Genomic DNA, 18386 nt, shown 5'->3' on the forward strand with positions numbered 1-18386 from the left:
CAAAATTCATGTGGAAGGACCAAAGGTCATGAATCTCAAGTGAAATAATGAAAGGAAGGGTGCTTCACAGAACCAGGTCTCAGACCATACTACAAAGCAACAATGATCAGAACTATTTGGTAGTCGTTGAAAGATAGAAAAGTTGATCCGTGGAACAGATCAGGTACACAAGACCCAGAAGCAATCAAACTTTGTAACACGATGTTTGATGAACTCAGGTACTCTAAGTACTGGGGTAAAGACTCACTCCCTGTTCAACAAAAACTACTGGGAAAGCTGGAGCAATCTCATGAATATGAATGGGATGAAATACCCATAAAATGGAAGGGGAGAGCAGAATGGATTAGAAACTGAAATCCAACAGTGTTATTTATAAGAAACACACTTGAAACAGAAGATATACATAGAGTTAAAGTAAAGGGCTGGAGTAGAATCTGTTATGCTTCAGCAAAAGTAAAAAGGACAGAGATGGCAATCATGATCTCAGACAAAGGAAAAGCAAAAACAGACCTAATTGAAAAAGATAAACAGGGAAGCTACATTTTGCTAAAAAGTATATAGACAATTAATATCAGTGTTGTTTGTTGTTGTTATTTAAGTTGATTAGTTGTATCTGACTCTTTGTGACCTCATTTGGGGTTTTCTTGGCACAGACACTGGAATGGTTTGCTATTTCCTTCTCCAGCTCATTTTACAGATGAGGAAACTGAACTAAATAGTGTTAAGTGACTTGCCCAGGGTGACATAGCTAATAGGTGTCGGAGGCCAGATTTAAACTCAGATCTTCCTGGCTGGTATTCTATCCACTGTGATACCTAGCTGCCCCATGTACTGAACATAAACACACGTGTATGTGTGTGTGTGTGTGTGTGTGTGTGTGTGTGTGTGTGTACCAAATGGCATACCAGATAAATCAAAGAAAAAGTTAAATAAGTTACAGGAGGAAATAGATATAAAATTATATTACTGAGGGATCTCAATTTATGCCTGTCAGAGCTAGATAAATCTAACCACAAAGTAAACAAGAAAGAAGTTAAAGAAATAAATAGAATTTTAGAAAAGTTAGATATGATATCCCTCTGGAGAATATTAAATGGGATAGGAAGGAGTCTGCCTATTCTCAGCTGTGTATGGCACCTTTACAAAAATTGACCATGTATTAAGGCATAAAAGCAGAAATATTAAATGCATCTTTTTCTGACTGTAATGCAATAAAAATTAAGTTCAATAAAGGGCTTTGAAGCATAGATTAAAAATTAATGGTAAGGGGCAGCTAGGTGGCGCAGTGGATAGAGCACCAGCGTTGGAGTCAAGAGGACCTGAGTTCCAATCCGACCTCAGACACATAATACTCACTAGCTGTGTGACTCTGGGCAAGTCACTTAATCCCAATTGCCTCACCAAAAAACAAACAAACAAAAAAAAACTGTGTAAGAAAGGAATCCTTTTATGGCACAAATATGGTTGTGATACTTAAACCAGAGAGTCAAAATAGAGAAAGAAAACTATAATCCAGTTTCCTGAATGAATATTTGGTGCAAAAATATAAATAAAATACTAGCAAGAAGATTATAGCAATATATCATAAAGACTACACACTGTGACACACTGTACTTGGAATATAGGGTTGCTTCTGTAGTTGAAAACTATAGGTATAATTGACCATATTAATAACAAAAACCAAAAAACATGATTTATTTCAATAGATGCAGAAAATTTTTTTTAACAAAATACAACATGCATTCTTGTTTAAAAAAAAAAACAAACCAGAAAGCATAGGAATAAACAGAGCTTTCCTTAAATTATGTGTAGTGTCTATCTAAAACCAAGAACAAACACATACTTATAAAGGGGATAAGCTAGAACCGTTTCCATTAAGATCTAGGGTGGAGCAAGGGTGTCCATTATCACCATTACTATTTTGTATTGTATTAGAAATACTAGCTATAGCAATAGGACAAGAAAAAGAAATTGAAGAAATAAATATAGGCACTGATGAAACAAAACTGTTATGCTTTGCAGACAATATGATGGTTTACATAATGACCCCTAGAGAATCAACTGAAAAACTAATTGAAACAATTTCAGCAAAGTTGCAAGATATAAAATAAATTCACACAAATCATCTGCATCTCTGTATATTACCAGCAAAATCCAGCAGGAAGAGAGAAGAGAAATTCCATTTAAAATAAATATAGAGAATATAAAATACTTGGGAGTCTTATCTGACAAAATATACACACAAGAAATATATGAACACAGTTACAAAACATTCTTAACACAAATAAAGACAGATGTAAATAATTGGAGAAATATTAATTGCTTATTTGTAGGCCAAGCCAATATAATAAAAATGACAGTACTACCTAAATTTATTCAGTGCCATACCAGTCAAACTCTCAAAGAATTAATGTATAGAGCTTGAAAAAAATCACAAAATTCATCTGGAAAAACAAAGGGTCAAAAATACCAAGGGAACTGATGAAAAAAATGGGAAGGAAAGGGACCTAGTAGTACTAGATCTCAAACTATTTGATAAAAATTGTTGGGAAAACTGGAAAGTAGTTTGGCAGAAACTCGGCATAGACCAGCATCTCATACCTTCTACTAAAATAAGTTTAAAATAGGTACATGATTTAGATATAATGAGTGATATATAGTGGAACAGTGGAGAAATCACGTGTCAGATCTGTGGATAAGGGAAAGAGTTCATGACCAAATAGGAGATAGAGAAGTTTCTAGGAGGTAAAATGGATAATTTTGATTACATAAAATTAAAAAGTTTTTTTTTCCACAAACAAAAGCAAAGTAGCGAAAAATTAGAAGAAGACTAGGAAACTGGGAAAAAAGTCTTTGGAGCATGTTTCTTGGATAAAGGTCTCATTTCTCAAATATATAGAGAACTGAGCCAAATTAAGAGCAGTTCTCCAATTGATAAATGGTACAGGGATATGAATATTCAGAAGAAATCCAAGCTGTTAATAGTCATATGAAAAAATGCTCTAAATAACTAATAATTAGAGAAATACAAATTAAAACAGTTCTGAGGTGTTTTCTTACTCTTTTCAGATTAGCTAAGATGACAAATGCAGGAGGAGATGTGGGAAAACAGGTACACTAATATCAGTCTTTACTGTTGGTGGAGCTATGAATTAGTCCATCTATTCTGGAATGCAGTTTGGAAGTATGCCCCAAAAGCTATTAATCTGTGCATACCGTTTGTAGCAGCAATACTGCTAGTAGGGGCTGTACCCCAAAAATATCAAAGAAAGAGGAAAAGGACCCATATGTACAAAAATATTTATAGCAGCTCTTTTTGTGGTAGCAAAGAATTGGAAACTGAGGGGATGGATGCCCATCAATTGGGGAATGGCTGAGTAAGATATGGTGTTCTTCAGTCATGTCTGACTCATTGTGACCTCATTTCAGTTTTCTTGGCAAAGATACTGGAGTGGTTTGCCATTTCCTTCTCCAGTTCATTTTACAGATAAGGAAACTGAGGGAAACAGGGTTAAGTGACTTGCCCAGAGTCACACTACTAGTAAGCATCAGAGGTCAGATTTGAACTTGGGAAGATGAGTCTTCCTGACTCCAGGCCTGGTACTCTTATCCACTGCCTAGTTGCCCCAAGTTATCGTATGTGAAAGTAATAGAATACTATTGTGCTAAAAGAAATGATGGAGATCATTTCAGAAAAATCTGGCAAGACTTATATGAACTGATGAAAAGTAACTTGAGCAGAACCAGAAGAATTTCCACAATAACAGCAAAATTGTCAAAGATTTAGTAACTTATTAATACAATGATTCACCACAATTCCAAAGGACTCATGATAAAATATGCTGTCTACTTCCAGATAGAGAACTGATGGACTCAGAATACAGACTGAAGAATATTTTATAAGGGGCAGCTAGGTGGTGCAGTGGATAGAGCAACAGCCCTGAAGTCAGGAGGACCTGAGTTCAAATGTGGCCTCAGACACATGATATTCACTAGCTGTATGACCCTGGACAAGTCACTTAACCCTGATTGCCTCACCAAAAAAAAAAGAAAGAAAGAAAGAAAAGGAAAAAAAGAATATTTTGTTCTCTTTCTTTTTCAAACATGGCTAATGTGGGAATATGTTATACATGACTTCATATGTGTAATGAATATTGTATTTCTTGCCTTCTCGGTGGGTGGAGGAAGGATGGAAGGAGGGAGAGAACTTGGAACTGGGGGAAAAAAGAATAAAAATATCTCTGTGCTTTTTTTAAAAAAAGTAGGTTTATATCCCAAAGAGATAAAAGAGAGTGAGGATCCATATGTATGACAATATTCATTGCAGCAGTTCTTGTTGTGGCAAAGAACTGGAAACAAAACGGGTTTCCATTAATTCAGGAATGACTGAACAAATTAGTGTATATGAATGTAATGATTTTATTACATTCTAAGAGATGACAAAAGGGACAGCTTCAGAGAAACCTAGAATGACCTGTATGAACTCATGTAAAGTGAGCAAAACTAGGAGAACAAATTATAGTGACTACAACATTGTAAATAAAATGATTCTGAGAGGCTTAAGAACTCTGATCAGTGTAATGACCAGTTGAGGCTACAGAAAACTGATGAATGCTTTCCACTTTTTTTCTGAGAGTGTGGTACACAATGAGACATAACATTTTTAGACATGGCTAATATGTATATATGTATGTTATGTAACTGTGCTTTTTTTTGTTATAAGGGAGGGCTTTCATTCTTTTTGAAGGGGAGAGTTATGGAGAGAACTGGGGAGTTAAGGAACCTGGTAAAATGATACTAAAATAAAGATGTCAATGAATCATTATCCTATAAATGAGAGCACAAGAAAGCTCAGAAGGAGACAGATATTGTCAGTTTTGAAACTACCATGTTAAATTGAAATAAACAGGGGCAGGTAGGTGGTGCAGTGGATAGAGCACTGGCCCTGAAGTCAGGAGGACCTGAGTTCAAATTCGGCCTGAGACACTTGACATTTACTAGCTGTGTGACCCTGGGCAAGTCACTTAACCCCATTGCTTAGCCCTCCCCAAAAAAACCCCTAAAAAAACAACCAAACAAAACAAAAAAAAAATTTTTGAAATAAATAAAAACTCTAAAGCTATGCTTAATGGAGATTTATGGTTTTATGGCCTTATTTTTCTGTTCTCCCTTATATATAGAAATATTCATGTTTGTCAGATTCATAGTAATAAAAAGGTTTACAATATATCAACTATCAAGTTCATTGTGTTAAATCTAGTAAGATGAAATTCAAGCAAGATAAATGTAAAGTCTTACATTTAGATTAAATATTGACTTCCTAAATGCACGATGGGGGAGGATTCCTGGTTAGGCAACAGTTATCTGCAAAAGGATCTGGAGAATTGCAAAATCAGTATTAGTCAGGTGTGTGATGTGTTAGCCAATAAAAGCCTTGGGCTACAGTGAGAGAAACGTGGTTTCCAGGAAATGAGAAGTGTTTATCCCAAGAGCACTGGCTGTGGAGTCAGAGGATCTTGAGTGATGTGTGCCCTCTTATGTGACCTTGGGCAAAGCTGAGCTCCTGGAACTGGAATTTTCTCATCCGGTGAATGAGGTGGTTGGACTGGATGGCCTTGAGGCCCCGTCCAGCTATAGAAGTACGATCTTTAGATCTTCCCTGGTCAGATCCTATCTGGAATACTGTATTTATTTTTGGGCAGCGCAGCTGGAGGATGAGATGGGCAGAGAGTATCTGAAAGGGGGCAGCCAAGATAGTGAAGGGACTTGAGTCTATGTCTTTTGAGAAAAACTGAAGAGATTTGGGCTTTCCTATTGCAGATGAGAAGAATTGGAGGTGAATGATTATTTCCAAGTATTTGAAGGTCATGTCAAAGAGGGGTTAGACTCGTACTATTTGGCTCCACAGGACCAAAAAAAAAAAAAAAGGAGTAATGAGTGGAAGATACAGAAAGGCAAATTTGGGTTTCTCGTGAGGAAAATCTTCTACTGATTAAAGCTGGACAAAAATTGAGTGGCTGTCTTGGGAGGTAGGGAGTCTCTTCTTCTTGGAGTTATTCAAGCAGAGAGGCTATATGATGACTTCCCAAGCGTATTATAATAAGGATTCTTTTGATTTATGGGTTGGACTAGATGGCCGTCAAGGTGCCTTCCAACACTGAAATTCTGTGGGTCTGTGACTTTGCCTGCTCAGTTTCCGTATCACTGCCGGTAGCGTCACTTTCCATCCTGTGTCCTGAGTCCTGAAGTATTCTTTCTAAACTTCTCCTTTCCTCTGCTACTTCTAGTCTCTATGCTGTAACCCTTGCCTTACTTCTGTATCATTCATGAAGTGTCTTTAGTCAGAGTTGATTACCAAACATATCAACCAATCATATTACGTTCCTGAGATCTCACTAATGGTAACCAGTGACCAATGAATCAAGTAAAAATTTCTGAATATTTGAATATCATGATGTTATACCAAATTCCCTTTCCCAACTGCCCTCATCCCTGCTGGTATCCAACCCTTGCTAAGACACACCTGCTTTTCATCTTTATTCAATCTTACCTCCTCCTTTTCCTCAGATCCTAAAGCTACAGCAGACCAACCTACCTACTCAAAATCTACCTCTAATAGATCTATCATAAAATGGCTAATCCAGGACTCACTTACCACCTTGTATGTTCTTGTATCACCTAGACTTTAGTGCATTTGTATACTTCCTATTTTGTGTGTCATCCTATTCAGTTTAAATACATGGACTGTGTTTTTTTTTTCTGTTTTCTTACCATGAGATTATGAATTCCTTATGAGCCTGTTTCCCTATCTGTAAAATGGATGATAAGTGTTGTTCTTCCCTCATAGAGTTATGAGAATTGTGAGATATGTATATAAAGCACTTTTCAAGTCTAAAATGCTATATAGATGGTACTTACTACTATTATAAGGTATTCCTTAAGCCCTTTTTTCTTTTTAAAATGAAGTCTCTGTGAATCATGTTAGGATAACAAGGTAAGAAGAAATGTCCAAAATAGGCAGCTCTTTCACTTCTCTTCTTATCTATTTTCTCAATTAGCACAGGATCCTGACTCTGCAAGAGGTGAATGTGGCTTTGGCTTGAGACCAGTACCTATGACTCTACATTAGTGGTATCAATTGTTTCTGATTCAGGAGATAGTACCAAACCATTTCTAAAGGAAAGGATATGCTTTATACTAGAACTTCCAAAAAAATTCAATTATTAACTGATGCCAGGATCCAATTAACTGCCTGGAAATAAAATTTGGCAGCTTGTTAAACCATCTCCTATAACTATACCCTTTTCTACAAAGTGAAAGATGATTTCTTCATTTACATGTTTTCTTTTGTTTGTGAAGTTGAGAGTAAAAGACGCCTGTGTGGGGGAAATGTGTGTGTGTGTGTGTGTGTGTGTGTGTGTGTGTGTGTGTGTGTGTGTGTGTGTGTGTACATGTATAAATACATATATATGATCTAGTCTCTGAAAGCAATCTAGTCAGTTGCTGAAGACCTTTGAAATGAAACTGCTTTCCAAAATTACCATTGATCTTTTAATTGCCAAATCTTATGGTCTTTTCCCAGTCCTGCTTGACCTCTCAATTGCATTCTTACACTTATAATCACTGTCTCCTCTGGGAGTTTCTGATATTGTGCTTATTCTCCTACCAATATGACCATTCTTTGACCATGCCTCCTCAGTCTCCTTTGCTGGCTTATTTTGCATATCTTGACCCCTGTCTGTGTCCCTCAAGGCTCTGTCCTGGGCCCTCTTCTCTCTCTACACTCTTTTACTTGCTTTATCAGCTCCATGCATTTAATTTTTTTTCATGCATTTAATTTTCAGCTGTATGCAAGATGGCTCAGAGATAAATATCCAGCTCTGGTTTCTCCCTTAAATTTCAGTCTCACATCACCAGCCTCCTATTGAATGTTTCAAACTGGATATCCTGAAAACATCTCAAACACAATATGTCCAAAACAGAATTTAATATCCACCCACCCATCCCCCACTTCAACTAGTTTCTCAAGATTGTAACTTTGGCATCATCCTTGACTCACTCTCCCTCAATTCACATTATCCATTCAATTGCCTCCTCTTAGTGTTTTTATGTCCCCAGCATCTCTTTCATCCAACTCCTTCTTAACATTCACATAGCCACAATTTTAGTTCAGGCCCTTATCACTTCAATTATTGCAGTAGCCTTCTAATTGGTCTCCCTACCTCGTCTTTCCTCCAGTCTTTCTTCCACAAAGTTGTCAAAGTAATTCTTCTTTAGCTCAGATCTGATCGTGTTACTTCCTGCTCAGTAAACTCCAGTGGCTCCCTGTAGCCTCTAGTCTAGGATCAAATATAAACTCTTCTCTTTTAGCATGAATGATGCAGCATGTCAAAGCTGATAGAGAAATGGCCTCAGAACTAGGAAGACCTGGGTTAAGTCTCTCCTCTAATGCTTTTAGTTGTGCAATCCTGAGCCAGCTCATTTATCTTTCAGTGTTCTGGGTAATTTTCTAAAAATGTAAGTTGTAGAGAAGGTGATAACCTGCATTGTATAGGAGGAACTTCCTTTGATTTGGAATCTTGTCTGCTTGCTTAGTTTGGGTATGCCTTATGTGATTCACCTGTCACTATAGCAATGTGGAGTAACATTTCTTAACTAATCCTTTCTAGTGTTTCATCTGGCTGGGCTGCCATAGTTCAGGAGTCTTATTATCAATCCCAAATTTGGTAATCAAGTTGAGAGAGAGCATAGTAGGGTGGATAGAGAGTCGACTCAGTGTTCATGCTGTTTTAAAGAAAAGAGGCCAAAAGTAAAGTCAGGAAGACAGTGACAATGTATTTGTTGGTTAGCAGGAAAAAAAAAACAATAGAACTACCATCTTCTTATTGTAAGAGGAGCGGATATAATTGGCTAGCTTTATTGTAAAAATGGTTTAGTAACTACCTGATAATTTTGAAATGAACTCATTACACTTAGAGTATATTTTGTTTCTGGATATGTCCTAGAGCCAGAATGCTAATTTTCTCTGGGTACTACTGCTGTGATATCCTCTGTTCCTCTGCTCCAGATTTTGACTGGACTTTCCCTGTTTGAGTTTCCAAGGGACTCTGGGCCTGACCCTCTGCTTGTGAGCTTTTTTTTTTTTCCCAGGATGAAGTAGGGAAGCAGAAAGTCAGCAATTGAATTTGAGAGCCATCAGAATACAAACAAAATGAGTGACTTAAGTTCAGTTTCTCAGTTAATATCACTTGACTAGGGTGCACCATATAATGGCAAGCTGTATGTTTTCTTTTTTTTTTTTCTCTTTTTTCTTTTTTCTTTTTAGGCAGTTGGGGTTAAGTGACTTGCCCAGGGTCACACAGCTAGTAAGTGTCAAGTGTCAAGTGTCCGGTCTGAGGCCAGATTTGAACTCGGGGGCTCCTGACTTCAGGGCCGGTGCTCTATCTGCTGCGCCACTTAACTGCCCTCCACACTGGATGTTTTCTGCAAATGCCCTTGAGACCTGAAATTCAGTGCTCTATCCTATATTTATATTTTTATTACAGATGAACAGGAGGCATTGAATTCGATCATGAAAGATCTGGTGGCTCTCCAGATGGGTCGACGTCACAGGCTGCCTGGCTTTGAGACCACGAAGAACAAAGATACTGGCCACCCAAATAGACAGGTAGGTGTGGCCCCAGCTGGATTTGATGACCTCTCTAGAGCAAGTTTGCCCTTGAGGTGGGAAATGTGTAGTGAAGTCAAGAACTTCTCTTTACTTTGATCCTCTTGACTAGAGTGATAATTGTCCATTTCTCTTTCCTCTTGACTCTTTACTCCCCAGGCTATTAAATGGTAAGTGATAATATCTGCCAGAAAAGGTTAAGTGTCTAAGACTTTTGAACTTTCAACCTTCAGAGCCCCCAATCATGAACCCTAAACATTGTGTCTCTGACTCCCACAGCATCTTTCTTGTTCATCTGTAAAGAGATTAGAATGAGTGGATGAACCAAAAATGACTATATTTGACATTCCATTTTGCTTTGTGGGTTAACTTGCAAATTGTTTATTCTAAATTGACTTTCTTTCCAAATCAGAATGTATCCAGTCAAACTAGTTTATTTAAAATTTTATAATGACACATGTGAAACTTGGGAAGGTAAATTTCCTGCCTAAACGTATATTCCAAAATCTTATTTAATATAATTTTTCCATTATCCTTACCATTTTCTCCCTCTCCTCTATTAGGGTAATTGAAAGTTGACTTCTTCTTTAAAAAGAGCTCCTATTATTTCGAAACGTTTAAACCTCACCTCCAATGTCTTCTGGCTATTACCTAGACATTTTCTACCTTAGAAAAGGAGTAATGAGGCGGATTTCTTCCCCTACAGGGCAGGTCAGATGTATGCCAAATAATCACCTTTTCATTTAACAAATATGTGAATTCATTGAATGTTGAGTAGAGATTTATTTAACTTTCTATGATTCCCTCAGACCTTTTCAGGAGTGCTTTTGGCTCCTGGGTTGGGTAGGCACAGGGCTGTAGATCATCTTCTCTGAGGACTGCTGAATATAATGTCTGCACAGTATTTTCTAGCTTTAGGAATATTAGGGAGTCCAGAATCCCATTAGCCCAGTTAATTATATAACTTGATAGGGGTGATTAGTTAGAATGTAATTTTATTTCCTTTATTACTTTTGAGCTTCTTTGGGACTAGGACTCACTTTTGTACTCTTTTTCCAAACCATTATAGTCATAGCCCTCTGTACTGTCTAATTGTTTGGGAATCTCCCCTTTTATGACTGGTGGGTGTTCAGAGTACCATTTGGGAGGAATTTTTTTCCAGAATAAGGCCCCGCTCCCAGACTTGGGCTTGGTGACCTCACTCCTTTTCTGATGTCCAGTTGTTTGGCACAAGGCTATCCAGATACTGGCCTTCTAAATAGATGAAATCAAATGGGAAACAGCTATTTAATGAAAAATAAAATTTTTCTTGAGTTCAAATGGCCAGGAGTTATTTTAGCATTTGGGTATAAGAGGGCCTGGGTACACCAGGGAAGAAGGACACATTTTAAGAAATGCATGTGATTAGAGCTAAGAAATCATTATGAGGCAAGCCCTCATCTAGCTTTACTAGGTCAGAGAGACCTGCTAGGTGTTTTTTTCTTCTTCTTCTTCTTCTTCAAGCTGGGTGAAGTCATTGGTTGTTTTTTCAGCTGCTTGTGAAGGCAGAAGGTCAGTAAAAAGACTGACTGATCCTGGTGGTTCCTGATGAAAAGGCATAATTAGGAAATAACCCTACTTCATGGTCTTAGCTGAGAGGCACCGTAGTTTATCTATATTACACTTTGTCTTTCATTTAGTTTACTTCGTTTTATGGAAGATACAATTGCATTAACAATAGGCTTTTTGTTTTTTACAGAAAAAACATAACAGCAGCAGCTCAGCCCACTTGAATAGCCCCACAATAACAACGAGCCCGTGTGCAGGGGCCAGTGAAGAAAAGAAAATTTCGGTAAGAAACCGTATTATACTTTAAAGTGAAATGAGTTTTTACAGAATGTTTGTGATATGATATTAAGGTTGGAAGAGTGATGAATTGATTTCCTCGATTGAATACTTTTTAAGGGTGATGAAGTTAGATTACTTACATCCTGTTTTTGTAGATAACACATATCACTTTGATGTTATTTAGTTATGTTGTTGTTGTTGAGTCATTTCAGTAATGTCCAACTCTTCATGACCCTATTTGAGGTTTTCTTGGCAAAGGAATTGGAGCAGTTTGCCATTTCCTTTTCCAGTTCATTTTCAGATGAGGAACTGAGGCAGACAGGGTTAAGTGACTTGCCCCAGGGTCATACAGCCAGTAAGTTTCTGAGGCCAAATTTTAACTCAGTTCCTCTTGACTCCAGGGCCAGTCCTTCATCCACTCTGCCACCTGGGTGCCCTATTCAATTATACAATCTCTAAAATTTTTCCTGAATTTAAAGAAGCTTAACTGGCAGAGGGAGACTAGAAATTTTAACAGAGAGGTATATTTATTTTGTACATTTAATGTATTTTATCTTTCACAAACTCATATTCTGATGCCTCCTTGTGGTGTGGAGGTGACCTTGTGTTCTCCAAATTATGCTAGTGGAAGACAAGCTCTGGAAGGTTCAGTCATGCTGGAAAGGCTTCTAGTCTAGTTCCTGCAATAAAGGGAATCTGCTTTCCTAGAGCCAGCCTAGTTAATTTTGAAGCAACTTGTCATCAGTAGACTTAGCTTCTTGGCGATGAATTTCTTGACCACAGTAACCCATCAAACAAAGAAAAATACAGAGCCTTCAGTTAAAAAAAAAAAAGTAAAAAAATGGCCCTTTCATTTCTGAATTGACAATCAAAGTATCAAAAAGGGAGGCAAAAGATACCAAGAGTTACACAGCTTTTAGACAGTTTATAAACTTTAACTTAGCTATTAGTGTAATAAACATGAAATCATTGTCCAATAACCAATGAGTAGGCCTGCTACTGGAGGAAATGAAATTAATCTCAGCCTTCTTGCTATGAATGAAACTAGATAAATGGTGGTAGCTAAATGAATTGATGAATCACAAATTCTCCTTGGAGAGGGAAATAAGAGAATTGGTAAAGTGGATTTAATTGTAGTCCCATAGGCAACAAGTAATATCATTTCATGGAATTGATCATCTCTGCTCATAAGTGTTTGCAAAAAGACCACTATGAAAATTATTGTTATGTACCAACTTCTATTACATATGGTGAAGTAATAGAAAAATTCTACTAAGATCTCAGTAAGATCTTCCATATTAAATTATCACGTACTTTGATTCTTGGTGACTTCAGTATAAAGGTGGAAAACAGGTGAGAGTGGCAAGAAATACATTGGAAAATATGGATTAGGAAAATATCAGGAGAGAAAGGCCAAAGATCTGTACTGTTCAATAACTACTTTATTAAAGAAAAGGAATTGGTAGGTATTGGACATAGGGGACACTGAATAACACTACAAAAATGAAAGTGATTATATTTTAACAGACAAGAAATGACTTGTTAATAAGGTGGGCTTCAGCCATCTGTGTATGGACTAGTAACTTAGTGCAGAGATCAAAGTGAGTAGAAAGAAAAATAAAATGAGAAAAAAGATGTGGCAATTAAAACACTTCAGTCTCTTTTCATACAGAAGTTTACCTTATATAAATCAACTGCCATACCAAGGAACCAAAAGAGCCTACAAAGCATATTAGTCAACCAACTCTTGACTTAGTTGAGAAAAAGCCGTGTGGAGAGTGATGGCAGTCAAATACTGCATAGATTTAGTGTATCATCTTGTTTGTACAACTTTGTGGAGAAGGATAATGGAAGACTGAGCATAAAACAGAGAGAAGCAGTAGAAGATTAAAAAAAAAAATTTAAAGAAAGCTTAGTGAGAGGCTCAATTAAGCAAAGACATCCCAGGGACATTTAAAATTTTTAAAAAGGCGGAGTGGGGAAACAAACCAAAAAAAAATAGAAAAGATCTTCAAAAGATTTTGTTTAACAAACTTTTCACCATCAGAAACAGAAAAATCATCACATTTGACTGTAACATCATAGTATTAGATATGTTTATAGAGGAGATAGAAATGCACTAAAGAGAACAAAGATGGGGAAAAGAAGCTAGACTAGGCCAAATGGACATAAAGGAAATTGTTGAAGAGTCCCTCTTTTCCTTTGGCTTAAAGCACCATCTTTTGCATGACTCTCTTCCTGATCTCACCCAAACTGCTGTAATGTTTTCCCTCCCAAATTACTATATATATAAACTACTTTTTACAAATATATGTGTGTATTTATTTACTTGATATTTATGCAGCTTATATATAAGTATGTGCTTGTTGTCTCCCACATTAGAATGTTAGCTCATGGATAGGGATTGTTTCACTCTTTGTACTTGTATCCCCTGCTCCTTAACACAGTGCTTGGCATGTGAGATCTTAAATACTTGTTGATTGATTGATAAATCTTTGCTATAGGTGATAAAATTGTGAGTGCTTTGAAGGATGGATTCCCAAAGGAGAAAAAGAAACTGAAGAAAAATGTGAGGTTTTATTAATATTGGGGGGGGGAAGCAACCAAGAAAATACCATGAATTACTGAGCTATGTAGCTGCTTTCCTCTCTATTAGATTTTTCACAGGAGGATGTTGTATTTGATCCTACAAGTGTTAGGGAACAGCTGGAACTTATTGAGTAGGGGGAGCTGACGTGATCAGACCTACACTTTAGGAAGACCACTCTGACAGTTAAATGGAGGATAGACTGGAGTGAGGAGAGACTTGTCAGTAAGATCAACCACCAGGCATCAGTGAAAAGGAAGAGTCCAGATATGAGGTGATGAAAGCATGTACCAGGCTCATAACAGTGTCAGAGGACAGAAAGAGGCATATGGAAGAGACTTTACAAAGGCAAAATATACAGACCTTGGCAACAGATTGGATATGGGGAGTATGAGAGAATGAAGAGTTGAGGATGGTAGTTAGGTTGTGAGCCTGGGAGAATGGAAGGATGGTGGTGCCCTTAATTGTAATAGTTCGGAGGAGGGAAAAATGAGTTCCGTTTTCTACATGTTCAGTTTTGTGATGTCCGATAGGCACTTGGAGGGGCCGTACTGACAGTCAGCATAGAGGTTAGGGCTGGATAAGTCGATTTGAGAATCATCAGCATAGAGATGATAACGGGATGAGATCACCAAATGAAATAGTGTGGGAGGAAAAGAGAAGAGGACCCAGAACAGAGTCCTGTGGGAACCCCACTGTTAGTGGTGTGATATAGATGAAGATCCAACAAAGGAGACTAAGAAGGAGCAGTTAGGTAGGAAGGAAAGCAGGAGAGAATTTTCCTGAAAACCTGGAGAGAAGAAAGTATCAGGGAAAAGACAATGATCGCCAGAGTCAGAGGCTGCAGAGAGGTCAAGGACAAGGATTGAGAAAAGGTTATTAGGTTTGGCAATTAAGACATCATTAGCAGTGCCTTGCATATAATAATTGTTCAAATATTTTTGAATAATTTAATTTAACTGAAGCACAGATATAGAAAAAGAGGAATATCCTATCTCTATTATACAGATCTTGTCCCTTTCTTGGTGAGTGATTAGACATGTTCTGATGTGTTCTTTCCTATTTAGTTATTTAACCCATCATCCCCTACCTTAGTATATATAGGGGCAGTTACACATTAATATTTTTTAGTGTTGTTGAGTAGGACAGGGTACGAGTACGTATGATGCCTGAGAGCTGATCCAACATTCTAGGAGCCTTCCTACCAAGCCCAGTAGTAATGCGTGTAGGAAAGAGGGCTCCTTCCCTTTTCTTTGGCTAGAGGGAGCCACTCTATAACTCCTGCTGCAGGCGCATAGAGGAGTAAGCTGGACTAATGTCAGTCCTCACTGGGAGAAACTCAAGCTCCAGGTCTTCCCCCATTTATTTCTAATATGTGGTGAATTTACAAAGGCAGTCAAGTTACCTGAGTTTAGTTCCTAATAAAAGCATATGCAGGATAAAAAAAAAAGTGATGAAGGGGTTAAATATTCTTTGCCTACAGTAGAGTGCTATCCTATAGTCCTTTTAGTCTGACCTTTGAGGCTTCTGGAGATAATAACCTAACTGCTAGAAATTCCAGTAGGAGACAAATCTATCCTCACTTCTGCCAATTTGTCTCCTCTTCATTGCCTTGGATTTTACTGTATGGGTAAGGACTAAAGCAGAAGAGATTACCTCTTAAGTTATTTGCCAACAGGAGGACTTGTTAGCTATCTTTCAAAGATTTGAAAGTAAACTTGTTCTGCTTGGCTCCAGAGGTCAAAGCTAGAAGTAATGGGTAAACATCATAGAAGCAGACTGAGATTTGATATAAGGAAAAACTTCTGACCAATTAGAGCTGTCCAGAAGTGGAATGGGCTGCCTCATGAGGTAGTAAAGCAGTGACTGAATAATCACTCTTAAGGGATAATGTAGGGAAGATACTTGTTTAGATACTGGTTAGACTAAATGCCCTCCAAGATCCCTTCCAGGGGCAGCTGGGTGGTGCAGTGGATAGAGCACTGGCCCTGAAGTCAGGAGGACCTGAGTTCAAATCTGGCCTCAGACCAAACACTTGACACTAGCTGTGTGACCCTGGGCAAGTCACTTAACCCCAATTGCCTAAAAATAAAAAAATAAATAAATAAAAGATCCCTTCCAAGTTATAAAATTTGTGATTCATTGAAGGAGATAGTTACTTATGCATTTAATTGGTGTTTCTTTCAAATTAATGAGAACACAGTAAAATTAAATTTTTATTTTTGGTGTTCTTTTTAAAAAATTTCTTTTGCTTTTCAGAAGTTCATCCTTGATGTAAGGCCCCCAACTTTTGTGGGAGACTCAAAAATGCACACTAGAGATAGTAGGGAGATGCAGAACCAGAAGGAGGGTGAGAGTAGATGGTGGCTTCCTAGGAAGAAAAAAGAGGAGATTTAAGCTTTTTTAGATCAGAAATAGCCTATGTTTTCATTTTGGAATTTTGCAAATAAAGTGACTAAAATATCCATACTTTTTGATCCAGAGAGTCTACTCCTAGGCATAAACCCCCAGAAGATCATTGATAAAAGAAAAGGACCCCCATAAAATCTATGAATGGTAGACAGTGATCTATTCAGTATTTCTCAGATTCTTTCCCCACTCCCCCCAACTCTCATCATTTTCCCAACTTTATGCTGAAATTTGGGGAATTCAAATGGCGTTTCTACTATAGCAGCTTCATGGCATTAGTGGAAGGTAGTCCTACTGATCATTTTTTTAATTGAGACAGTCATATTGCACATTTATCCTGACATTATTCTCTATTGTCACCAAATTAATTGTGAGAGGATGGGTAAGGAGCCTAAATTGTTGTACTATGGTCTCTCAGACTGAGCACCTCCCAGTTACATTTTGTCTCCTCTGTTAGATTGTGAGTTCCTAAATGGTGGAAAACATCTTTTGACTTTCTTGGTATCCTCAGCGCTTAGCGCATTGCCTGGCACATCATAGGTTCATAATAATTGCTTATTGACTGACAGTTCAGTTTAGCCAGGTTCTTTTGTTTTCATATTTATAGTACATTAGCACTATGCTACATGCTATGAGGAATAGAAAAGAAATGTAAGACATCATCTCAATATCTATGAACTCTTATGGCAAAATGAGACTCACAGGAAGCATTTAAACAACAACATAAGTTTGTATGTGATTGTGCCAAAGTATATGGTACAGATAAATAATGTTATGGGAAATCAGATTAGGAAGTAGGAAACTCAGTGGACTGGAGTCACTGGAAAAGCTGACATTGAAAAATGTTGGACTTCAACAGTTCTTGAAGGATTGATGGGATTTATAGAAGAGTCAGTGGATATTCTGGATGGGAGAGCATCTGAATGGGAGAACAAGAGCAAAGGCATAGAGAGAGAAGCAAGCAAGTGAAAGGAGGAGGTCAGGGCTGTAGGATTTCTCAACGTGGGCTGCTAGAAGTAGACTTGATAAATCTCAGGTAGATGTGCATGTGTTTTGAGTTGCTAGACTCAATAAGCAGTAAAGAATTTCAACTTTTTCCTGCAAATGTAACATAGAATAATGCTTAGCTTGTGACCTCACCCAGAAATGCATTCATTTTCCTTAATTATTGGAGGGGAGCTTTTTGGAAAAGATTTGAAATATGCTGATCTGTTCCAAAAATGGGAGCCAAATGAAATTCTAGACTCCCTAGGTTATAGGTTGTAGCAGAATGAACAAAATGACCTAGGCCTCAGAAGATACACAGTCACATTGATGTCATTCAAAGTCATACCTCAAATATGGCAAATTGGGTTGCTTGCCTCAGACCCCATGTATTAGGGGAAAGAAGAGGCAGCAGCAAAAGAAGCTGGTATTTGCATACAATAAGAATCTTCATGTCACCCAGCCTTTCTCACTGAGGCAACATGGATAGCTGAGATTGACTTCCTAACAATAATACCTCATTTTCCCATTTCATACATAGTCTCTCACTGCTGGCTTCCTTCCTTTCCAGACTTCATAAAGTTCTCCAGCTTGCCTCATCAGTCTCTGCCTCTGCTTCTGTCACAATCTCACTTAAGAGCAATTTTCCATCAACTTTTCCACAAACTCTTCTAGAAAGAGTGGTGATTCTGAGATTTTTCCTTTTTCTCAGTTTCTTCCATTTAAGCTTTACATACATTGGTAGATGAGCTAAGCTTCTGCTGGCTGTTCTGCATCCCCACCTGGAAGACACTCCCTCCTTGCTTCTGCCTCATAGAATCCCTTTCTTCATTTAGGATTTAGCTTAAGCATCATCTTGTGCATGAAGCTTTTGCTGATCCTCTACCTGCTAATGCCATCCTTCCTGAGGAG

General features: G+C 37.7%; 1 protein-coding gene across 3 annotated transcripts in view; it reads left to right on the forward strand.

The window, feature by feature from the left end:
• The window catches only part of MAP3K3 (mitogen-activated protein kinase kinase kinase 3), a 109638-nt gene that overhangs the window by 14952 nt on the left and 76300 nt on the right, over positions 1 to 18386 (forward strand). For all 3 annotated transcript variants that reach the window (XM_027872881.1, XM_027872882.1, XM_027872880.1), the window contains exons 2-3: positions 9546 to 9667; positions 11406 to 11498. In XM_027872881.1, the coding sequence (XP_027728682.1) occupies positions 9572 to 9667; positions 11406 to 11498 (189 nt within the window). In that variant the 5' untranslated portion in view covers positions 9546 to 9571. The remainder of the gene's footprint in view (positions 1 to 9545; positions 9668 to 11405; positions 11499 to 18386) is intronic.

The sequence above is a fragment of the Vombatus ursinus genome, unplaced genomic scaffold (assembly GCF_900497805.2).
Source record: "Vombatus ursinus unplaced genomic scaffold, bare-nosed wombat genome assembly UNPS02014801.1, whole genome shotgun sequence".
In the NCBI taxonomy this organism is placed as follows: Eukaryota; Metazoa; Chordata; class Mammalia; order Diprotodontia; family Vombatidae; genus Vombatus; species Vombatus ursinus.